This window comes from Thalassophryne amazonica, chromosome 12 (genome assembly GCF_902500255.1).
Source record: "Thalassophryne amazonica chromosome 12, fThaAma1.1, whole genome shotgun sequence".
NCBI lineage: Eukaryota > Metazoa > Chordata > Actinopteri > Batrachoidiformes > Batrachoididae > Thalassophryne > Thalassophryne amazonica.
Genome location: NC_047114.1, coordinates 54032550 through 54058067, shown reverse-complemented (window position 1 = coordinate 54058067; position 25518 = coordinate 54032550). Strand labels below are relative to the sequence as shown.

At 42.6% G+C, this 25518-nt stretch overlaps 1 protein-coding gene across 1 annotated transcript in view; it reads left to right on the top strand.

The window, feature by feature from the left end:
* The window catches only part of astn1 (astrotactin 1), a 1400536-nt gene that overhangs the window by 389919 nt on the left and 985099 nt on the right, over positions 1-25518 (top strand). Inside the window, exons 3-4 of the mRNA XM_034183391.1 lie at positions 14761-15011; positions 15228-15370. Coding sequence (XP_034039282.1) covers positions 14761-15011; positions 15228-15370 — 394 coding nt within the window. The remainder of the gene's footprint in view (positions 1-14760; positions 15012-15227; positions 15371-25518) is intronic.

Below are 25518 nucleotides of genomic sequence, written 5' to 3'. Positions count from 1 at the left end.
TACATTATTTTTGTCTTTCGAATTTTAACTTAGTTTGTAATTTTGTGACTTGGAGCAATTTACGTTGCTTTTCAAATCGATCTCCAGTGTCACACTGCTGGTGTCTCCCAGCATGCACTGTCACTGTGACATTTTCTGCACATTGTGTGTGTAATTTCGATTTCATTCTTTTGCAAGGAAGCATCAGATTAGGTGCGATGGTAAATGCGCCACAATCTGTGCATTTAACTTCATGGGCTGTAAAAACTCCCGTTTCCCCTGAATTCTTCCATAGAGTAAGTTTGAAATGGTAAATAACAGAATGGGATAAGGAAGGAGTGAAATAAAACTGTCCAGCCATCTGCTATCAGGGCTGTTAGCCATGCAGGACGTGTGGAGATATTCAAACTGATAACTGCTTTCTGTCTCCTATGTTTCCACTCACTGTGAGTAGAGCTTTTCACTTTGATCCATATCTTATGTCTTGGAAACATTCCATGACTCTGCTTCACTTTTTCCACCTCTCACCCCGGCAGTCTTCCCCATACTGTCTCTTCTTTTTCCCCCTTCTGTTTTTGCCTGTCCCTCCTAACTTCTCTCAGGGGCAGGATGAATGCCCTTCTTGTGCCCACTCCCAGTCCTCTAAAGCCATGGGTACTGCCTTCCATACTGCTACATCACTCCAACTCATAGGGCTTAAGGGTCTATAGCGCATAGTGCAGGTCCATTTGGAGCATGTTCAAGAAATCATTGCGATGTAGAAGCGTATTCTGAGGGCATAGAAGAGTAGTACAAAGAGGTTGAGTTATTAAGCCACATTTTTCAAGGCCGTGTTATGTGTGTTTTATAGGTATATCATAACATCAACCAATCAGTGTCATCTGTCATCCTCCCTCTGTCTGTATGCTGTGATACAGTTAAATTTGGCTGTGTTAGGGTTTCAGTGTGTGCTTAGTGTCTGTACATTGAAAAGTTAAAGTACGAGGTCTGTTAGAAAAGTATTGGACCTTTTTATTTTTTTCAAAAACCTGATGGATTTGAATCACGTGTGCTTGCATGAGCAAACCTTGAACCTTCATGCTCATGCGTGAACTTTTCCACGCCTGTCGATTGCATCATTTTCTGGTAAGCAGCCTTTGTGTGAGGTGTGTGTCGTGCGCTCGGCCTTTTTTCATTCCAAGGAAAAAGACGGAATGACTGGAGCAGTGCAACTGAATCAAATTTTGCCAGAAACTGGGCGACAGCCAGGTGGAAACCATTCGGATTATTCAGACAGCTTTTGGTGACGATCCTCTGGGCATCACACAAATTAAGGAGCAGTACAACCGGTTTAAAGACGTCCGCACAATGGTGGAGAGCGAGCCACGCTCCGGTCGGCCATCAACATGCTGAAATGACCAGATCATTTCCAAAGTGAACGCTGTGGTGATGCAGGACTGTCATATGACTGTCCGAGAAATTGCGGAAGAGGTGGACATCAGCACTTTTTCGGTACATTCCACTGTGAAAGAACATTTTGCCATGAAAAGGTTGGCGGCGAAATTCTTTCCTGAAGCTTCTGATGGCGGAGCAGAAGTGCCTCCGTGTTGAAGTCTCACAGGACATGTTGTGACATGCCCACCTCTTCCACAATTTCTCGGATAGTCACATGACTGAAAAGTCACCGAAAGCTATCTGAATCATCCGAATGGTTTCCACCTGGCTGTCGCCCAGTTTCTGGCAGAATTTGATGCGGCGCTGCTCCAGTCGTTCTGTCTTTTTCCTTGGAATGAAAAAACGCCGAGCGCACGAAACACGTCCCACAAAAAGGCTGCTTACCAGAAAATGATGCAATCGGCAGGCGTGGAAAAGTTCACGCATGCTCACGAAGGTTCAAGGTTTGCTCATGCAAGCACACATGATTCAAATCCATCAGGTTTTTGAAAAAAAATAAAAAGGTCCGTTACTTTTCTAACAGACCTCGTATATTTCTTTGTGAGGTGAATCTGTGGAATACCTTAAACATAGGACTTAGACAAAGTGAAACCGCACAGTTTAAGGGAATGCATTAGAAAGCACTTCATCATCTAAATTATGTTTTCTACTGTATAATGTATGGCACAGATGTTTATGGGGTGTGTCAAACATTCTGTTGTTTCTTCACTTCAGAGTCTTAATGCAAACCACAACACTGCAAATCAACCAATCACAGTTGCACCCATCATTGATTTTAAGACACAACTGTACCAAGTGCTTGTGACATTGCTATTGAGGTGTTCTTCAGAGTTGCCTTTGGTGTCTTGGTGGCTTTTCTCAGTCGTCTCCTTCTTGCACGGTCACTCAGTTTTTGAGACCTGCCTCCTCCAGACAGATTTACCATGCAGTACTATACTGTTTGTATTTCTTCATAACTGATGTAAATGACATCCAAGACATATTCACTGACTTGGAAATGCTCATGTATCCATCCCCTGACTTGTCCAGAGAAAACTGTGTGTAAAAGTGATGATCCAAGACATATTCACTGACTTGGAAATGCTCATGTATCCATCCCCTGACTTGTTTAAAGAAAACTGGATGTAAATGTGATGATCCAAGACATATTCACTGACTTGGAAGTGCTCATGTATCCATCGCCTGACCTGTCTAAAGAAAAGTGGCTGTAAAAGTGATGATTTACTGTAAATTCACCAAAGAGTGTCAGGATTTTTGGTTTCACTTTATGAAAGCATTTTGTTTTGTTCTGGTTACCAAATAACTTTGGACATTTAATATATATATATATATATATATATATATATATATATATATATATATATATATATATATATATATATATATATATATATATATATATATATATATATATATATTTGATGAAACAAAAAAATGTGTACATTAAAATGTAGGTACACCAACAATTTTGTCCACTTGCATAATGCTGGAACTGCAGTAACATGCTATGACAGTTGGATTAGTAACTTCTGTTGCCTCCACTGTGCCTGATGAATGTTCACCAACCAGCATGTACGCACTGTGTACAGAATGTCCAGCTGTTTCAGCTGACCATTGAGCTGGAGCTAACATGTAAATTCTTGAATGAATGAAAATATTAAGGCCCATTGCTTGTAGTACATCTTAGGGTAAGTTAAAAACTGTTCAGTTCTTTAACTGAAAATGGAAATGCATGACTTTGTCATGCATTCTGTTTATGTGCTGTGACATACATACAGAAAAAGTGAGCTTTCTTTGGTTGGATGTTACAATATATGATGAGTGTTTGTTCTTTGTTTTGCATGAAAGCAGCAGATAGTATGGCTTTTGTTTTAATATTTAACATCTGGACTCCCTGTTTATCAACCTGCTCCAGCTGGTGGGAGGAAGAATAGCAAAATGTAAATATGGTAGAAAGTTATTAAAGTTGTGTTTTCCATTAGTTATTTCTTGTGTTTCATGATAGTTGTTGTGTTCAATTCAGTTTCATGTCCTTAATGCTGCATTTAAGGTGCATCTGAAAGGTGTGCTCTTAAAATTCCATAAAGTCACTGTGTTATACTTTAACCATACTTTTAGGTGGTCTAAAGTGCAAGCAGCTTCTTGCGATATAAAATATGAACATACAAACTTTACACTCAAACACACCTTATTTTTGGCAAAAGTGCATTGACACAGATGTGTGCAAGTACATTTGGGGTCAAAGGAAGATACGTAGGTGCTAGATGTGAAAATGTCAACTATGTCATGTGGAAACTAGCACTGACGCTTGCATGGCATCCTGCACCACATTGGGCTTGGTAAAAGGTAGTGGCCATAAACTGTCTCAAAATTTATTAAAATGGCCCAGGCTTCTGAAATCAGTAAGTTTACTCTTTGTATGAGCCAGTATTGAAAGTAACACCAGACTTTCTCTCCTGTGTTTTCATCAGGGCTTTTTTCTAACTTTCCTCACATTTCAGAGCTGCAATTTATATCTTACCTCCACCCTAATATTGACTGATCATTGTTCTGTCTGCTTCTTCTGACTCTGACAGAAGCACAATGGCCAGTGAAAGGTGCACAATCCCTGTGTGGGTTGTTTTTTTGTTTGTTTTGCTTTGTTGTTTTTTTTGTTTTTTTTTTGTTTGTTTTTTACAAGGCACACCTATTGCTTTCAATTATAAAATCACAGCAGCACAAGGCACAAAAAAGCTGGGTGTAGTAGAACATCAATAAAAGTGTGACATTTCAAACAGTTGTAATCTTAGCCAACCTCATTACCTGTCACATAACTTTCTTTTTCTTCCCTTTTGTATACTTTACTTACTTACGTTACTCCAGTGTATGTGCCACAACTGACTGACACCATTTAGGGTCCATATACAGTATTTTATGCATACTGGGAACTCATGCAGGATTGAGGTTTTTAGTCAGTGTCAAGCCATGTCTGAACAAAATAACTCAAAGTATTAGACCTAATGTGGTTTAATGACTGAAGCTCAGCCCAGGACGATGTGATTTGATTTTTAGAAGATCAGTTCAATGTCAAGGTCAGAGGCAGTTTTGGCAGTATATTTAGTCATAGTCTTGACTAAAATGTCACTTAGTCATAATTTAGTCATCTGAATTGTTTGTTTTAATGTAGTTGTAGTTGACTATCACAAGATTTATCACAAGATTTTATTCAACTACTATATCTCTCCTGTAGTTAGTTGACTAAAATCTTATATTTAGCTGACTAAAACTAAAACAATACAGATGACTAAATTATGACCTAAATTAAGTGACATTTTATTGAAGAGTGTGACTAAATATGCTTTCAGAATTAACACTGTTCAGAGGACAAGGTCAAAATGTTGGAGCAGTGCTGATGTGATATTTGAAACGGCTTTTTTCAGGAACTGCCTAAAGATATATTTGTGGTGACTGTTAAAACAAAAATAATATGAAGTCATACACCATTTTAATTGCCCACATGACCTTTGATCTTGGATGACACTGAAAAGTCAAATTTAAGGTCATAACTGTTTAAACTCAAAACAGTTTGTAGCTGATATGGATTAAAAATGGAAAAGTAATTTACATGACCTGCTGGTAGATGAGTCTTCTGAGTCATCTATGAAGAAGCTGACATCATGGAGAGAGGATTTACATGAGGTAATTAACATAGAAGACTGGGAGAGGGCTTGTGCAAAAGCACAATCACAAACAATCAACACGTGTCTTAAACTACTACAGTATAATTGGCTTATTTGTATGTATATCACTCCAGAAAAACGTAATAAATACAACAGTACTATACCCGATACATGTACAGTAGTGTTTAGAATAATAGTAGTGTTATGTGACTAAAAAGATTAATCCAGGTTTTGAGTATATTTCTTATTGTTACATGGGAAACAAGGTACCAGTAGATACAGTAGATTCTCACAAATCCAACAAGACCAAGCATTCATGATATGCACACTCTTAAGGCTATGAAATTGGGCTATTAGTAAAAAAAAAAGTAGAAAAGGGGGTGTTCACAATAATAGTAGCATCTGCTGTTGACACTACAAACTCAAAACTATTATGTTCAAACTGCTTTTTAAGCAATCCTGTGAATCACTAAACTAGTATTTAGTTGTATAACCACAGTTTTTCATGATTTCTTCACATCTGCGAGGCATTAATTTTGTTGGTTTGGAACCAAGATTTTGCATGTTTACTAGTGTGCTTGGAGTCATTGTCTTGTTGAAACACCCATTTCAAGGACATGTCCTCTTCAGCATAAGGCAACATGACCTCTTCAAGTATTGTGACATATCCAAACTGATCCATAATACCTGGTATGTGACATATAGGCCCAACACCATAGTAGGAGAAACATGCTCATACCATGATGCTTACACCACCATGTTTCACTGTCTTCACTGTGAACTGTGGCTTAAATTCAGAGTTTGGGGGTCATCTCACAAACTGTCTGCGGCTCTTGGACCCAAAAAGAACAATTTTACTCTCATCAGTCCACAAAATATTCCTCCATTTCTCTTTAGGCCAGTTGATGTGTTCTTTTGCAAATTGTAACCTCTTCTGCACATCTTTTATTTAACAGAGGGACTTTGCGGGGGATTCTTGCAAGTAAATTAGCTTCACACAGGTGTCTTCTAACGGTCACAGCACTTACAGGTAACTCCAGACTGTCTTTGATCATCCTGGAGCTGATCAATGGGTGAGCCTTTGCCATTCTGGTTATTCTTCTATCCATTTTGATGGTTGTTTTCCATTTTCTTCCACGTGTCTCTGTTTTTTTTTTTTGTCCATTTTAAAGCATTGGAGATCATTGTAGATGAACAGCCTATAATTTTTTGCACCTGCGTATAAGTTTTCCCCTCTCCAATCAACTTTTTAATCAAACTACGCTGTTCTTCTAAACAATGTCTTGAACGTCCCATTTTCCTCAGGCTTTCAAAGAGAAAAGCATGTTCAACAGGTGCTGGCTTCATCCTTAAATAGGGGACACCTAATTCACACCTGTTTGTTCCACAAAATTGAACTCGCTGACTGAATGCCACACTACTATTATTGTGAACACCCCCTTTTCTACTTTTTTTTTACTAATAGTCCAATTTCATAGCCTTAAGAGTGTGCATATCATGAATGCTTGGTCTCGTTGGATTTGTGAGAATCTACTGAATCTACTGGTACCTTGTTTCCCATGTAACAATACGAAATATACTCAAAACCTGGATTAATCTTTTTAGTCACATAGCACTACTATTATTCTGAACACTACTGTATTAAATGTGGAAAATCCCCCGAAATCCCTGTTGATTAACGATCTAATTATGGATCATCACTTGGACATGATTATTTTATGTAAAACCTGGTTCAAACCCACAGCTGTTCTTCCTCTGAATGAGGCCTGCCCACCGGCGTATACATTAAGTCACGTGTCTCCTGGTGAGAAACAAGGCAGGGGTGTTGCTTTTATTTCTAAATCTAGGTTTACCTTAGTGATTGTTGGGGGTCATAAATATAATTCATTTGAGCATCTGACTCTCTGCTCTGCCAATGATGCTACGTACTGTCAGGGTCAGAAGTATGGAAATCAGTCATCTTATTTTGTCACTGTTTATAGGCCTCCCGGCCCATATTCTGAATTCTTAGATGAATTTGTTGTGTTCATCTCTAGCCTGTCAGCTAGTGCAGACAACATTTTGATTATTGGTGACTTTAACATTCATATTAATAAGCCCTCTGATCCCCTTTGAAAATCATTTATGGACCTCTGGATGCCTTAGGATTCCAGCAATGCATTCAGGACACATTAGTGGACATACGTGGCCTTGCTGTCACGAACATAGAAATTTTGCCTCTTGCCTCGGTGGTCTCTGACCACTCATTTATTAGGTTTACATTTACGTTGCCGCGTTTAGTGGAGCGAAAGCCTTGTCTACTTCTGCGGCGATGCATTAATCCCTCAACTACGACTGAACTCGAAGCTAGACTGCCTGAAATTTTGGCTTCAAGGTTAGAGAATGTTCAGTCAGTGGATAGTCTTGTGTGGATGGCTTGAATTTAGCACTCAAGGCTACACTGGATAAGGTTGCACCTCCTCTTTTAAAGCCATGCCCTCCCAAAGCACAGTCGCCTTGGTTCAATGGTTACTTGCGTGACCTTAGGCAGAAGGCTAAAGGTTTGGAACAGAATGGCGTAGTTCCAAATTAAAGATGTTCTACCTTAGGCAGAAGGCTAGAGGTTTGGAACGGAATGGCATAGTTCCAAATTAGAGGTGTTCCACCTTGCATGGTGTGATCCTATCTTAGATTATAAGCATGCACTCCTGGCTACAAAACAGGCCTATTATTCTGATTTGATTAATAAAAACAAGCATAACTCAAGGTTTTTTTTTAAACTGTAACTTTTCTCATTCATGGATGGCCACCTGTTATTCACTCTCCCTTTTCAGCACAGGACTTCTTGTACTATTTCGAGAAGAAAATTGAGGATATTAGGTTGAGCATATCTCAGCAGGCCTTGGTCCAACCACCGCATAATGCTATGGAGGTGGATGGTCCCACTGAGGTTTTGATGGTATCTCGCTAGGCACGCTGACAAAGCGTCTACAAAAAGCACAGTCTGTTTATTTGATCCAGTACCCTCAAAACTGTTTAAGGACCTGTGGCCCATTCTTGGGCCGACTGTTCTGGAAATTATGAATCTCTCATTAACTTCTGGATCTGTTCCTAATTGTTTAAAGTCTGCAGTGATTAAACCATTGCTTAAGAAATCCAATCTCGACCCTAGTGTATTGAAAAATTATAGACCGACATCAAATCTATCATTTTGTTCTAAAATCCTGGAAAAAGTAGTTTTGCGACAGCTCGTGGACTACCTCACTGAGAATAATCTTTTTGAACCATTGTAGTCTGCTTTTAGAAAATATCACTCCACAGAGACTGCACTTACTAAAGTTGTGAACGACCTTTTGTGAGCAATGGTCGGATACCACTACAGTCTTGGTGCTGTTGGATCTTAGTGCTGCATTTGATACTGTGTATCATCATGTTTTTCTCGACAGGCTGGAGAATCATTTTGGGATTATGGGAACTGCCCTTGCATGGTTGACATCATACCTGTCCAGTCGTTCTTACTGTGTGTTGTGCAATGGCAGTTCTTCTGATCTTAGGGATATGAAGTTTGGGGTTCCGCAGGGATCCGTTTTAGGCTCCCTGCTTTTTTCCCTTTATGTAGCACCCCTTGGAAATATATTGTGGTGTTTTGGGATTGCCTGTCATTGCTGTGCTGATGACATCCAATTGTACATGCCGATAACTGCTGGTAATTTCACTCACATAAAATCTTTGGAAGATTGCCTTGCATCAGTGAGAAGTTGGATGTCTAGTAACTTCCTACTTTTAAATTCTGATAAGACTGAAGTGTTGGTTCTTGGTCCAGCGAGGTATCGGCATCAATTTGATCAGCTAGCGCTTAGATTAGGTTCGTGTGTTATACATCATATGGATAAAGTGAGGAATCTTGGGGTAATTTTTAATCCTATGTTGTCTTTTGACCTCCACATTAAAGACATTACGAGGACTGCTTTCTTCCATTTGTGAAATATAGCGAAGATTCGTCCCATCCTGTCTATGGCTGATGCTGAGACTTTGATTCGTGTATTTAACTCTTCTAGATTGGACTATTGTAATGCTCTATTTTCTGGTTTACCGCAGTCCAGTATTAGGGGTCTTCCACTGGTTCAAAATGCTGGTGCCAGACTTTTGACACAAAGCAGAAAATTCAACCACATTACGGCCGTTTTGGCATCCCTGCACTGGCTTCCATTCGCTGCAAGATCAGATTTTAAGGTACTGTTATTAGTTCATAAGATTGTTCATGGACTTGCACCTCCCTATCTGGCTGACCTGGTAAGCCCTTATGTACCAGCTCGGGCCCTGCGTTCTCAGGGTGCAGGACTTTTATGTGTTCCCAGGGTGAATAAAAAGTCTGCCGGTCACAGAGCTTTCTCCTACCATGCCCCAGCTCTGTGGAACGATCTCCTGGAACACATACGGCAGTCGGATACTGTGGAGACTTTTAAATCACAAATGAAAATTAAGACTCATTTGTTTTCCTTGTTTTATCATTAGTGTTATATGTTTTTATTCTTGTATTCTTTTATGGTTTTGTCTTTTTATTGTGTTTTTAAATTTTTTATTTAGTTTTTTCTGTTTTATCATGTTGTGTGAAGCTCCTTGAGACAATCTCATCGTGAATTGGTGCTATATAAATTAATAAATTTGAATTTGAATTTTGAAATTTGGAAAAAACAGAAAAAAGAAAGAAGAAAAAAGAAAAAAGGTACACTTTTTCACTGTGTATGGAAGTGTTCTGAAATAAAGAAGTTCTGGGAAGCAGTGAGAAGGTGTATTCAGGATATAATACCCATTCAAATTCCTTTAGATCCAAAATTCTGCATACTGGGTTTAGAGCCAATCAACTATAAGATCAACTTTTTTTTTGATATAGGCATTTTACTAGCTAAAAGAGTGATTGCATTGTCATGGTAAAATGTGATTGGGCCAAGTGCAGGTAAATGGACTTCAGAATTATCTATAACACTGCCCTTAGAAAAAAAATCACTTACTCTCTCAGGGGTAAACGACGCCTCTTTGAGGACATCTGGGGTCCTTTTTAAGTTGTCTAGAAAGGACAGATCAAACAATTTTGATGGAAACATCTGGGGATACATAAGTGGCCATCTACAGTTCCAGAAATTGCCAAGTTGTTTTTTTCTCTCTCTCTCTTTCTCTTTCTCCTTCCATTTATAATTATTAAACATTAGGAATATAGAAAGACTGGAATATAATAGTTATAAACCGCAACTAAATTATTGTGGGGAGCTGCTGGGGTGGGAGGCTGTTCTTGAGTATTAAAGCTGCTGCTAAAACTTCTGATTTTGATTCTGATGAGTGAGTGTTAAAGCTGCTATGTGTATACTAGTACCACATTTTTAATTGTGTGGCTGTATATATGTGGTTTTACTAAGTGTTTGCTGTTATTAAAATGAATAAAGGTAATGTTGGAAAAAAAACATGGAAAAGTAGGTGTGATAGTTGAGAATAAGGCATTTCACCTCCACATGTAGTTAGTAATAACTAAGTGAAACAAAAGACATCTGTAGAACAGGAAGCTGATCTCCATAACGGATACTGTGAAGGCAAGAGCTATTCAATAATTTAAGGAACTGACTGCTTTGCTCAGTTTGCACCGCCTCCACTTCATTTTTGTGTGGACAGCAGTGGCATGAAAACACCCAACTCGAATGATCGTCAGTAAAACTGTGACTGGCCATTTAAATTTAATATTGAAAACCCCATTTATTATATATTTTTTACATTATATCTTAATCAAACATGCCTCAATCACTCTCATATTTGAAAGTGAGGTGCAGGCTGGCACTCACTTTCACACTCACTCTCATTTGTGACAATGAGGTGCAAACTGGCACACTCAGTGAACAGACTAAGTTTGATCTGCATCTGATCCATTTTGCAGATATGATATTAACACTGAAAAGCCCTTTTGATCTCTTTTTTGTTTTATATTTATGAAAAACCACTTCTAACAAGAATTTGACCTTGAAAATTTATTTCCGAGGTAAAAATTTGTGGAATTGGAAACTAGTGTTGGCGGAGGTTTGCGCTGTACGAGCACAGTGCTCTAGTTGTTTTTTGTTTTGGGTATAAGCCCTGGAGGGTGGGCAGGGTTCACTGCAGTCATTTAAAAATGATGTCATGTTTAAATCAACACGTTTGTCATTGGAATACAGAGGGCATATACATAACTTGTCCACTGAGTGATGCATTTTTGGCAGTTAAACAGGAGCTTGCAGCACCAAACCACAGACCTCTGTGCCACATTTTATTTTTTTGGCAGTGTTCAAAGTAGTGCCTGCCAGGTGCTTGAGTGGCAGGCGTGGTAAGGGGCTTAACGAGACAGAACACTTGGATGTAGATTTGCACACATTACCAAGACCACATTCCCAAATTCTGCCCTATCTTCGTAACATATTTTAATGTTTTATTGTTTGATTATAACTTCTTAAATGTAATGGCACCCAAATAATTTTGTAATTCTGCTAAAGTTACTTCCGAGTGTTGTGATTTAAAGAACAGACCAGGAAATTGGAGCAGTCAAGTGGGTATGCAGTTTATTTAACTGATAACACCCCTGCATTGACAGAACACATACAATCAATCAATCAACTCAATCAACTTTTTTCTTATATAGCGCCAAATCACAACAAACAGTTGCCCCATTCTGGAATAACTTTTATAGGAAACTGGGACCTTGCTTCTATGTGATTAGAGATACTATCTATTACTTTGTGTCACTAACTGCCGTCATTCATTCTGTTATCACATCAGGCTGTCCTGGGTCAGGAACATCCATCCTGACACCAGTAGACCTTCCCTTTTTTGTGGGAAGGTCTAATTTAGTAATTCTGACCTCTACATTATAACTGCACCAACGTTTTGTTTGTTTTTAAATAGATTTACAGTACATTTGTTAATTGTTGCTTTTTAAAATGGGATTCATGATAAACCTGACTTACCGTATTTTCTGCACCATAAGGCGCACCGGATTATAAGGCACGGCCTCAATTAGCGGGTACTTAACCCTTACAAAAGGCGCACGCTAAAACATAGTCTACAAAAAAAAAAAAAAAAAAAAAGGTCACAGAAGCGAAACGGTGAGTTTATTTGAACTTTTAAACAACTTTGAAATACCGCTATTTAACAATATGGTACTCACATTATTTTTTTATTATGGGTCTGTCACAAATCCATCGAAGTCTTCATCTTCTGTGTCTGAATTGAACAGCTGGTCTTCTAGCTGTGGCCACCTCGCCTTGTTTCTGCAGAAACTCTGTTTGGTCTTTTTAACTTGGTGCAGTTCATTTTCTTGTTTCCTCTTGCAGCTGCTCTATTCCCATGAACAACCTGCAGTTTGCCTCGTAAGCATGTCTCTTCGCTGGCACCATTTTCGGGGGTCCTTAGACAAACAAATGTTGTTTTGCAGGATACCTGTAGTATACGGTAACTACCGGAGCAGTGGCGGAGGTAAGTGTACGTACCACGGACTCACGGACTCTTCTCTGATTGGTTTATCGCTGGCAGCGTACATACTCTACGCTACCAGCATACGTACTTTACGTATTACGTAATGTTCTCTGACTGGTTTATCGCTGCCAGGGTACGTACTCTACGCTGCTAGTGTACGTACTTTATGTATTACGTCCTTGTGTCAGCGGGAAATGGTCCGATATTCTGATGGTCAAAGACAACGTTGGCCGTTTTTATAGATTTTGGAATTCAGTGCGCACATAAGGCGCACCGGATTATAGGGCGCACGGCCGATTTTTGTGAAAATTTAAGGCTTTTAGGTGCGCCTTATGGTGCGGAAAATACGGTACCTAGAGACTCTGTTGTCTTTCGGCTGCCCCTGTGTGCTCAGGGTCACCACAGCAGTTCCAGCACAGACCCGCAAAGGGATTTGGTACAAGTTTTATGCCGGAAGTCCTTCCTGACACAACTCCAGTTTTACCTAGAAAAACAAAAACACAGCCCCTGATCTTCCTAAGAGGTCCCACATCCAAGTACTAACCAAGACCCACACTGCTTAGCCTCTGAAATCTGGCAGGAATCAGGCTCACACTGAGTACACAGCCCTTACATTAAATAGGTGCTTGCTACACCCAAATATTCATACTAGCTTACTATAGTAAGTTCCTTCAGCTTGTCCCTTTTTTGAGTCAGGGTCACCGCAGCACAGCTTGCTATATATGAAGGGCTTTCCAGACATTTTAAGACTTTTTTGGGAAAGGCAGTTATAGTAGTTTTAGATTGTTGTAATTTTAGTATATCATTACTATACGAGGTCTGTTAGAAAAGTAACGGACCTTTTAATTTTTTTCAAAAACTATATGGATTTGATTCATATGTTTTTACGTCAGCCAAGCTTGAACCTTCGTGCGCATGCGTGAGTTTTTCCACGCCTGTCAGTTGCGTCATTCGCCTGTGGGCAGGCTTTGAGTGAGCACTGCTCAACCCCTCTCATCGTTGTTTCATTGCGAGGAAATGATGGAATGATTTGGGCTTTTTTTTCCATCAGAATTTTTCAGAAACCATTCGAAAAATTTATCTGACTTTCAGTGAAAATTTTACGGGCTTCACAGAGAATAAGGAGTGTTACTAAAGCTTTAAGAATGGCCCACAATGGCACACGGCACACCACGCTCCAAGCCACCATCGAGACGCAGAAACCACCACATCACCATTTTTTGCTAAATATGTTGTATGAAAATTCAGTAATGTATGTCTTCTATAATACATTCCAATTCTAAGGTAGAACTCTACTAGTGTATACTAAGGTATATCTAAATATCTAAAAAAAAGAAGAAGAAGAAGAAGAAGAAGAAGAGTACAATAGAAGAGTAGAATAGAGTAAAGTAGAGCCACTCAGGTGCCTGGTCTTGAGAACCAGGGATGGTAGGTTTCAGTAAGTTATGTCTTCTCTAATACATTCCAATTCTAAGGTAGAACTCTACTAGTGTATACTAAGGTATATCTAAATATCTAAAAAAAGAAGAGTAGAATAGAAGAGTAGAACAGAGTAGAGTAGAGCCACTTAGGTGCCTGGTCTTGAGAAAGGCATTATTAAATAGGTGCTTGCTACAACTAAATATTCATATTAGCTTACTATAGTAAGTTCCTTCAGCTTGTCCCTTTTTTGAGTCAGGGTCACCACAGCACAGCTTGGTATATATGAGGGGCTTTCAGTATGCATTTTTGTGGCATAAGTCTGTATGTGCATATCCGTCATGCTGTCTGTACAGTGTACACCGAGGTCAAAAGGCAGGTAAAATGGTCGTGGTGTAATACATCCCACTTGTGTCCCTTGTGGTTGTTCATTTTTAGTACATATAACAGTAACAGTTAGGTAGTATGTAGCAGCTGCTGCCTGTACATTGAGGTGTAGAGACTATTTTGTAACTTTTTACACCTTTCTCAAATTACTAGGTATCATTCAAGTATAGTCTACAGAACTTATATCTTTTCAAGGTGAAATGTCTGCACAACAGCTTAAGAACTACTGACTGTGAGCGTTATTCACTAAATTGCACCTGCATCTTCTCTATAGCTGGTGCTGTTGGCATACCAGCTTTGACTTTGATATGTATCGTTCTTGACAATGTTGTCACATCCTCCTTTTTTCTAGTCACCCTCAGTGACTCTGTCTATTCTGTCTTTCCTCCTCTGTCCTTTTTTCATTCCTCAGGGTGGGATGATTGCCCTTCTGCTGTCCATCTTGTGCTTGGTCCTGATTCTCTACACCCGGAGACGCTGGTGTAAACGCCGTCGCATTCCTCAGCCCCAGAAGAGCGCCAGTGCAGAGGCAGCTAATGAGATCCACTACATTCCTTCAGTGCTGATGGGAGGCCAAGCCCGGGAGAGCTTGAGGAACTCCCGGGGTCAGGGACCAAACTCCAGTGGAACCCTGAGTATCCGGGAAACACCGATTTTAGATGGGTACAAACAAACTTTTAAAGTGCAGCAGCTTAGAAACTTTTGAGTTGAGGCATTCAATTTGTGTGATAAGGAAAGTATTCTCATACTTTTATGTTGTTATCTTGTGGAATCTTCCGTACTTCATCAAGCAGGTCAGCAGGTTGTGACGTTTATTGCAGGTCTAATTTAGATGAGTGAAGATAACCAAACATTAATTTCTTCCTGACTCATCCCTAGGTATGAATACGACATTACTGATCTGCGTCACCATCTACAGCGGGAGTGCATGAATGGTGGAGAAGAATTTGCCAGCCAAGTCACCCGAACCCTGGACTCTCTCCAGGGCTGTAATGACAAGAATAATATGGACTTCACTCCTGGTAAGTTGACTGATGCACCAACAGCTGGTATATGGTGACTGAACAAGTGAAAAATAAAGTATCTTTAAAAGTGTAATGACTGCTCTAAATGTAATATAAAAGCCCACCATTGTGCCATTAAGTGCCTGATTTACTCACTCACTCATCTTCAGCCGCTTATCTGAGATCGGGTCGCGGGGGCCTGATTTACTAAGATCCCATATAATGAAGGCTAGCACAAAATGAAATTCAATCAGCCACTTGCAGCTGTGTTGGAATGTAAGACAAACAGACACATTTAACTGCAAATGTCATTTATTGAACATTAACTAAATCAAAAATGAATGTGCCTTGCAAATGGTTTGTCATGGGGAGTGTGTAGTTTTTGTTACAAGTCCAAATTTAGCACCACTCACCTGTCGGATTAAGGTGACAACCTTCAAATGTGTGTTCCCACAAGGGGGTGAATTTCTCTCCAGTGGTAACACTTAGAGCCCAGTGTATAGTTTCCCAATTTTGCCATACCTTCAGTAAATCCCCATTTAAGATACTTGTTTTTAGCATAATGCTCATGTGTTATGTATCAAAATGTTCAGATAAATCTCAGCTTTCAGAATATGTGACACAAATCTCACAGAGTGGTAGTGTAATATAAGAAGAAAATTGTATATCAATGTAAATAAAAATAAATAAATAAAAATAAAATCACTCATCATTTCCAGCTAGATGTTTTCTGTCTTCACTCAATGCAATAATGTCTATAAATATCCATCATTAGATACAAAGTGGGAAGTGCCTCACAAAATATGCCCATTTGCTCATTTTGGGGTTGGGGGGAGGGGTTGCGTGTGTACTGTTGACTGGAATAAGTTTGATGATTGTATTGAGCGTGATTTTGTATAATTTGTATTTTGCACAAATATACCTAAAAGATTAATCAGACGAGAAGATGTTTAAGGTTCATTTATGTCAGAGATGTTTGTCAACGAAGCATGAAAAATGTCTACTATTCAGTTATTATTAGTTGTCAAATATGCAAGCATCCTTAATTGACTTTTACAATATCGGACTGCTTTAGCACTTGGTGCAGCATGTTTTCCACATCTGTTTTTCTGTGTGTAGCTGTGTTCTGTCTTTTCATGGATACAATACTCAGACAGCATTCAGTCTGAGCCAAGTAAATATTATAATGGGCCGTATTACACCACAAAATTTTTCTTTTTTTGTACTGTGTTCTCCAACGGAAAATAGTTGGAAAACACCAACCTTGTACTTTATTTTAATATTTGGTCAGTTGTGTTGCAACATTTGAGGGAAACAAACTTTCGTACAGCTATGGATTTGTACAGCAGGTACTTTGCTAATATTAAGGTTTTAATCCTGCAGTCATTATGATAAGTGTAAACAGTCAATGCAGAAAAGCATAAAAATTTTACAGCAAAGTGTACAGATTTTGAGAAGTTGTTTTAATTTACATTAACTGTTGGAATTGTAAGGTCACAGATTTCTTGAGGGAGGGTGCATCCAGAAAATATTCACAGCGCTTCACGTTTCACACATTTTGTTCTTTTTGCAACAACTCATTAATTTTTGCAAATTTATGAAAATAAAAACCTGCTGGAGCTCTGACAGAGTGACCATCAGATTAGCTGGCCAGATTTAGCTGGCCAGCCAGCTCTAGGAAGAGTCCTGGTTGAGCAACTTCTTCCCTTTACGGATGATGGAGGCCACTGTGCTCATTGGGACCTTCAAAGCAGCAGAAATGTTTCTGTACCCTTCCGCAGATTTGTGCTTCGAGACAATCCTGTCTCGGAGGTCGACAGATCATTTTTTTGACTTCATGTTGGGTTTGTGCTGTGACATGCACTGTCAACTGTGGGAACTTTATATGTAGACAGACATGTGCCTTTCCAAATCATGTCTAATCAACTGAATTTAGCCCAGGTGGATTTCAGTTAATTTGTACAAACATCTGAAGGATAATCTGTGGAAACTGAATGCACCTGAGCTCAGTTCTGAGCTTCATGGCACAGGTTGTGAATATGTATGTACATGTGATTTCTTAGTTTGTTTTTTGTGTGTGTGTGTTTAATAAATTTGCAAAAATCTAAAAAAAAAAAAACCCTTTTTCACATTGTTGTTATGGGATATTGTGTGTAGAATTTTGAGGGGAAAAAAAGAATTTCGTCCATTTTGGAATAAGGCTGTAACAAACAAATGAAAACGTGAGCTCAGTGAAGCTGACCCCCCCTCCCCCCCACCCACGTAAAAAAAAAAAATCAAAGCAAACACACTGAGTGGTTAGTGTGTCATTTGTGTAGATTTGTGCTGTTAAAATTTTCATTAGTGCTGTTATGGTTTTTGAGACATTAAATATTATTTTGTAGTTCATTCAGAGGTCATCTTCCGCTCAGCTTGCTGCAAAATTAACCAGACTGGTCTACTTTTTTTAGTGCTTCGTTTGTACTGATTTGTGCCGTTAAAATCTTTGTTTGTGCTGCTGTAGTTTCTGAGATATTACAAGTTTTATTTTTGCGGACGGCGGTGGCACACATTCACCATGGGAAGGCTAGCAGGCGAGCGCGCTACCACCCTTCCTGCTGCTGCATTCAGGTACCATCGCAAATTACAGGGCTTTTTCTGTTGTTTCAAACCCGGCTGTGGCTCGTGGCAGAATTATATATATATATATATATATATATATATATATATAGAATTGTATCCACACAAAAGAGTAATTCTGGCCTATATAATCTGCTTGGAGACAATTTTGAAAATGTTAGCTATACCATATGCTAATTCTGTATTTTAACAAAAACCTCTGTATTTTATAAGTCCATTTACTGTGCCTTGAAATCAGATTTAACTGAGGGTTGTAAAAATACTACTGACATGGTAAAATTGTGTAAAGATCATAAAAAAAAAATTTTCAGAATACTTGTTGATTCGATGTGAAAAATCACTGTTTTGTGTAGTTTTTAATGGGGAGTATATAATGTTCTTAATACTGTTCATTTTTTAATAACGCTCAAAAAAACAATGCACCACATTCCTAAATAAACCTTGAAGCAATTGCATTTAATGTCTTATGACATAAATGTGATTGACAATGTAAAGATAAAGCACAGTTCATTAAAATGTAAATCATTTATAACATAAAAATATATTTTACATTTTTTTTTTTCAATAATAACACAGGTTGAATGTCCTCAGATGTTATTACATTATGTACATTAACACATAATAAACTTTGTAGACCACAGACGTAATCAATTTGGGTCAAGAAATGTGATCCTCTGTAAATAACTTGCAATATCTCAGAACCTGTAGCAGCACAAACTAAACATTTAACAGCACAAATCGACACAGATGAAGCACGAAGAAAGTAGACTAGTCTGGTTCATTTTGGAGCAAGCTGGGGGATAATGACCTCTGAATAATCTTTAATATCTCAGAAACAAAGCACTAACCACTCAACCTGTTTGCTTGGATTTTTTTTGGGGGGGGGGGGGGGGGGGGGGGGTCAGCTTCACTAAGCTCAGGCACCTTATATAGGCCAGAATTAATCTTTTGTATGGATACAATGAATTATTTTACCAAAAATAACATGGGGCATGCTCGCCTGCTTGCAACATGCGTGTGCCCGCCATCTTCGTGCAAAAATAAAACTTATAATATCTCAGAAACTATAGCAGCACCAACAATAAATTTTAACGGCACAAACCAGCACAAACAAAGCACTAAAAAAGTAAAGCAGTCTAGTTCGTTTGGGAGCAAGCTGGGGGATGTTAACATCATAGCACAAAGATAAAACGTTTAATATTTCAGAAACTATAGCAACACAAATAAAAATTTTAACGGCACAAATCAGCAGAAACGAAACACTAAAAAAATAGACCAGTCTGGTTCATTTTGGAACATGCTGGGGGGATGATGACCTCTGAATGACCTAAAAACTAATATTTAATATCTCAAAAACCATGACAGCACAAACGAAAATTTTAATGGCACAAATCTGCACAAACGAAGCACTAAAAAAGTAGAACTGTCTGATTAATACTGGAGCAAGCTGGGGGGATGATGATGACGTCATAGCGCAAAAAATAAAACTCTTAATATCGCAGAAACTATAGTAGCACAAATAAAAACATTTAACCACACAAATCAGCACAAACAAAACACTAAATAAGCAGACCAGTCTGGCTCATTTTGGAGCAAGCTGGGGAGATGATGACCTCACAATTACCTAAAAATAATCTTTAATATCTCAAAAACCATAACAGCACAAATGAAAATTTGAATGGCACAAATCAGCACAAATGAAGCACTAACCACTCAGTGTGTTTGCTTGGATTTTTTTACATGGGTGGGAGATCAGCTTCACTGAGTTGAAAAAGTGAAGCACTGTGAATCTATTTGAGTCTCTGTAGGTAACCATGTGTTTGACACAAAGTCATTCCAGTGGCACACAAGGCTCCTCTGAAAACATCTAGTCCCAAAAACTTGCAGTCATTACCTTAGGTCACTGGATTCCCAACTATACAGGAAGACAGGAAACACCAGGTCATCAAGAGTGGACCTTTGTTATACTACAAAGGTATTGGTAGATTTAGAGCCTTTTACTGTTTTTGTCGTTGTTTTTAGAACCATTTACTGTATATGCACATATACAATGATAAATAAAAAAAATACACAGACCAGAAAAAAATCATGACTGTAGCATGCATTAATATGAAAAACAAATACAAAGGCCAGTGTTGTGAAAGTGTCGTGACACGGACCCACAACAGGGGGCGTTAATGAACGGACAATGGATAAGCCAAAAAGTAACAATTTAATGTTGTGAATCGCACAACAACGTACAGACAATAACAATATGGTGGACTGTCAATCATACACCAGGTGACGTGTGGGCAGGCTCGACGATAGAAGACGCCTGGAGAGAGAAGAGCTGGATCCCCACACAGCTTCCAACACCAACGGAGCTGAAGAACACCGGAGCCGCCAAGCCCTGCGCCCCAGGTGGCCGCTGTCTTCAGCAGTCAGACCCGGTACTGCTGGCAGAGAACAGAGACAGTCCAGATGAGTGTGAGTTCGCACACTCAGTAATCCCACAGTCTGTATTAAGTAAAGGAGGGAAAACCTCCACCTCCAATCACACACACTTGTGCAGCTCCTGGTCAACCACTTATCTGGGTTGGGGTGTGAGGCGAAGCCGTCTCTGTCACACCAAACGCCAATCCCTCAGATAAGGACACACTCCAGGAAAACGGCTGCAACAGAAGTTCAGGTTATTACACACAAAGTGTCAGTCAGCAGAGAAATTACCTGAATGGTAGTTGATTTCTCGGCGAGGAGGTGGAGTTGCAGTCCGGTCTTTGTAGTGGTGGTGATGGGTGACAGCTTGTGTTGATTGATGACAGCTGTCACCTCCAGCAAAGCCGACGCCCTCTCGTGCTTGAAGCCCGCACTTCAAGCAGGGCGCCATCTTGTGGTGGTGGGCCAGCAGTACCTCCTCTTCAGCGGCCCACACAACAGGACCCCCCCCTCAACGGGCACCTCCTGGCGCCCGACCAGGCTTGTCAGGGTGCCGCCGGTAGAAGTCGGCCAGGAGGGAAGGGTCCAGGATGAAGCTCCTCTTCACCCAGGAGCGTTCTTCGGGTCCATACCCCTCCCAGTCCACCAAATACTGGAACCCCCGGCCCTTCCGACGGACGTCCAGGAGCCGGCGCACGGTCCAAGCCGGCTCCCCGTCGATGATCCGGGCAGGAGGCGGCGCCGGTCCGGGGGCACAGAGGGGTGACACGTGGTGAGGTTTGATGTGGGACACATGGAAAACCGGGTGGATCCGCAGTGAAGCTGGCAGCTTCAGCTTCACTGCGGCTGGACTGAGGACCTTGAGGATAGGGAAAGGTCCGATGTATCTGTCCTTCAACTTTTGGGATTCCACTTGCAGGGGAATGTCCTTTGTAGAAAGCCAAACCTCCTGCCCAGGCTGGTACGCAGGGGCCGGGGCACGCCGGCGGTCTGCATGGTTCTTGGCCCTCGTCCGGGCTTTGAGCAGGGCAGAGCGGGCGGTACGCCACACCCGACGGCACCTTCTCAGATGGGCCTGGACCAAGGGCACCCCGACCTCTCCCTCCACTAGCGGGAACAATGGGGGCTGGTACCCCAAACACACTTCAAATGGGGAGAGGCCGGTGGCAGACGAGACTTGGCTATTATGAGCATACTCGATCCAGGCCAGATGGTCACTCCAGGCCGTCGGGTGCGCGGAGGTCACGCAACGGAGGGCCTGCTCCAGTTCCTGGTTTGTCCGCTCTGCCTGCCCGTTCGTCTGGGGGTGGTACCCAGACGAGAGACTGACGGTAGCCCCCAGTTCCCTACAGAAACTCCTCCAGACCTGGGAGGAGAACTGAGGACCACGATCCGAGACAATGTCTGATGGAATCCCATGCAGACGCACGACGTGGTGGAGCAGGAGGTCTGCAGTCTCCTGGGCCGTCGGGAGCTTCGGGAGGGCCACGAAGTGGGCCGCCTTGGAAAACCGGTCCACTATCGTTAGGATGGTGGTGTTTCCCTGGGACGGCGGGAGACCCGTGACAAAGTCCAGGCCGATATGAGACCAGGGGCGACGAGGCACTGGCAGAGGCTGGAGGAGGCCTTGGGCCTTATGATGGTCAGCTTTGCCCCTGGCGCAGGTGGTGCAGGCCTGGACATACTCCCGGACGTCGGCTTCCATAGACGCCCACCAGAAGCGCTGCCGGACCACTGCCACAGTTCTTCGCACCCCTGGGTGATAGGAGAGCTTGGAACCGTGACAGAAGTCAAGGACTGCAGCCCTGGCCTCTGGTGGGACGTACAGTTTGTTCTTCGGACCGGTCCCCGGGTCCGGGCTCCGTGTCAGGGCCTCCCGGACGGTCTTCTCCACGTCCCAGGTAAGGGCGGCCACGACAGTGGACTCGGGGATGATGGTGTCAGGGGGGTCTGACAGCTCAGTCTTGACCTCCTCTTCGTGCACCCGGGACAGGCATCAGATCGTTGGTTCTTTGTCCCGGGGCGGTAGGTGATCCGGAAGTCAAAACGCCCGAAGAACAGCGACCAGCGGGCTTGCCTGGGGTTCAGACGCTTCGTGGTCCGGATGTACTCCAGGTTCCGATGGTCCATGAAAACTGTAAATGGTACCGACGCTCCCTCCAACAGGTGTCTCCACTCTTCAAGAGCCTCCTTCACCGCAAGAAGTTCCCGATTGCCGACGTCATAGTTCCGTTCAGCTGGGGTCAACCTGCGGGAAAAGTAGGCACATGGATGGAGAACCTTGTCGGACTCCCTGCTCTGGGATAGCACGGCTCCTATCCCTGAGTCACAGGCATCCACTTCAACAACAAACTGGCGCTTGGGATCGGGCTGCACCAGAACTGGTGCAGTTGAGAACCGGCATTTCAACTCCCTAAATGCGGCTTCGCACCGATCCGACCAGGTGAAGGGGACTTTTGTGGAGGTCAGGGCTGTCAGGGGGCTAACTACCTGACTGTAGCCCTTGATGAACCTCCGGTAGAAATTTGCAAAACCGAGGAACTGTTGTAGTTTCCTACGGTTCGTTGGTTGGGGCCAATCTCTCACCGCCGCAACCTTGGCCGGATCAGGGGCGACGGAGTTGGAGGAGATGATGAACCCCAAGAAGGACAAAGAAGAGCGGTGGAACTCACACTTCTCGCCCTTCACAAACAGCCGGTTCTCCAACAACCGCTGTAGGACCTGACGTACATGCTTAACATGGGTCTCAGGATCCGGAGAAAAAATGAGTATATCGTCTAGATATACGAAGACAAACCGATGCAGCAAGTCCCACAAGACGTCATTAACCAATGCTTGGAACGTCGCGGGCGCATTGGTGAGGCCGAACGGCATGACCAGGTACTCAAAGTGACCTAACGGGGTGTTAAATGCCGTCTTCCACTCGTCTCCCTCCCGGATCCGAACCAGGTGATAAGCATTCCTAAGATCCAATTTCATGAAAATTTGGGCTCCATGCAGGGGCGTGAACACTGAATCCAACAGAGGTAACGGGTATCGGTTACGAACCGTGATCTCATTCAGCCCTCTGTAATCAATGCATGGACGGAGTCCGCCGTCCTTCTTGCCCACAAAAAAGAAACCAGCACCCATCGGGGAGGTGGAGTTCTGGATCAACCCGGCAGCTAACGAGTCCCGGATGTAGGTCTCCATTGATTCGCGTTTCGGACGTGAGAGGTTGTACAGCCTGCTGGACGGGTACTCAGCGCCCGGTATCAAATCAATGGCACAATCGTACGGACGGTGCGGGGGCAGCGTGAGTGCCAGATCCTTGCTGAAGACGTCAGCAAGGTCGTGGTACTCGGCTGGCACCGCCGCCAGATTGGGGGGGACTAAAACCTCCTCCTTAGCTGTCACACCGGGTGGAACCGAGGATCCTAAACACTCCCGGTGGCAGGTTTCGCTCCACTGAACCACAACCCCAGACGGCCAATCAATCCGGGGATTGTGTTTTAACACCCATGGAAAACCCAATATCACTCGGGAGGTAGAAGGTGTTACATAAAACACAATCTCCTCCCTGTGATTCCCAGACACCACCAATGTCACTGGCTGAGTCTGGTGTGTGATTAGTGGATGAAGGGTGCCATCTAGTGCCCGCACCGACAATGGTGACGGTAAGGCCACTAGAGGGAGCCCAACCTCCTTTGCCCATCTGCTATCCAGCAGATTTCCCTCCGACCCCGTGTCCACCAGTGCTGGGGCGTGAAGGGTTAAATCCTCACTCAGGATCATGACTGGGATTCGTGCAGATTTACGGGGTCTCCCCGCGTGGGTATTGTGACCCACCCTTAGCCCAGTCTCTAAGGACGAGTGCTGCTGTTTTGATCGTTTGGGGCATTCTCTCTGTGTGTGCTCAGTAGAGCTACAGAGAAAACACTCTCCACGGATCAGCCTCCTTTGTCTCTGATCTGATCGTTTTTTGGCCCTGCTTGTTTCCATAGCAACGTCAGCAGGGGGAGCTGTTGTCACGTGGAGAGCCCTGGCAGTGGAGCGTGGGGAAGTCGGCTCCCTTTCAGACCCGGGAGGAAGAGGGACGGCTTGTGCCTGACCACGCCCTTCATCTCGCTCCCGTCGGTGTTCTGTTAATCGGTTGTCTAACCGTATAACCAGGTCGATAAGCCCATCTAAATCCCGCGGCTCGTCCTTCGCCACCAGGTGCTCCTTGAGGACCAGAGACAGTCCGTTTACAAAGGCGGCGCGGAGCGCAACAGCATTCCAGCCAGCTCGCGCTGCCGCGATGCGGAAGTCGACTGCATACTTTGCTGCGCTCCGACACCCCTGTCTTATCGACAGCAGCACACTTGAAGCGGTCTCGCCTCTATGAGGGTGGTCGAACACCTGTCGGAACTCCCTCACAAACTCAGTATAAACCGTTAGGAGCCGTGAATTCTGCTCCCAAAGCGCCATAGCCCAGGCGCGTGCATCTCCTCGAAGCAAGTTTATAACGTAAGCCACCCGGCTGGCGTCTGACGCGTACATGACGGGACGCTGTGAAAAGACGAGCGAGCACTGCATCAAGCAGTCCGCGCACGTCTCCACACAGCCTCCGTACGGCTCCGGAGGGCTTATGTATGCTTCAGGGGAAGGTGGGGGGGGTCGTTGAACGACCAGCGGAATGTCTGTTTCTGGCACACGGTCAGCAGGAGGAGGTGCTGCAGCAGCGCCCTGATCATGCGCTTCCACCTGGGCGGTGAGAGCCTCTATCCTGCGATTGAGAACACTGCTCTGCTCGGTAACTAAGTCCAACCGAGCGGCAAAGGCGGTTAAGATGTGTTGCAGCTCACCCACCACGCCTCCTGCCTGTGCACCTCGCTCTCCCATTGGCTGTTCAAGCGATGATTGACGCCCCTCGGGATCCATGACGCTGGCCGAGAAATCCTGTTGTGAAAGTGTCGTGACACGGACCCACAACAGGGGGCGTTAATGAACGGACAATGGATAAGCCAAAAAGTAACAATTTAATGTTGTGAATCGCACAACAACGTACAGACAATAACAATATGGTGGACTGTCAATCATACAGCAGGTGACGTGTGGGCAGGCTCGACGATAGAAGACGCCTGGAGAGAGAAGAGCTGGATCCCCACACA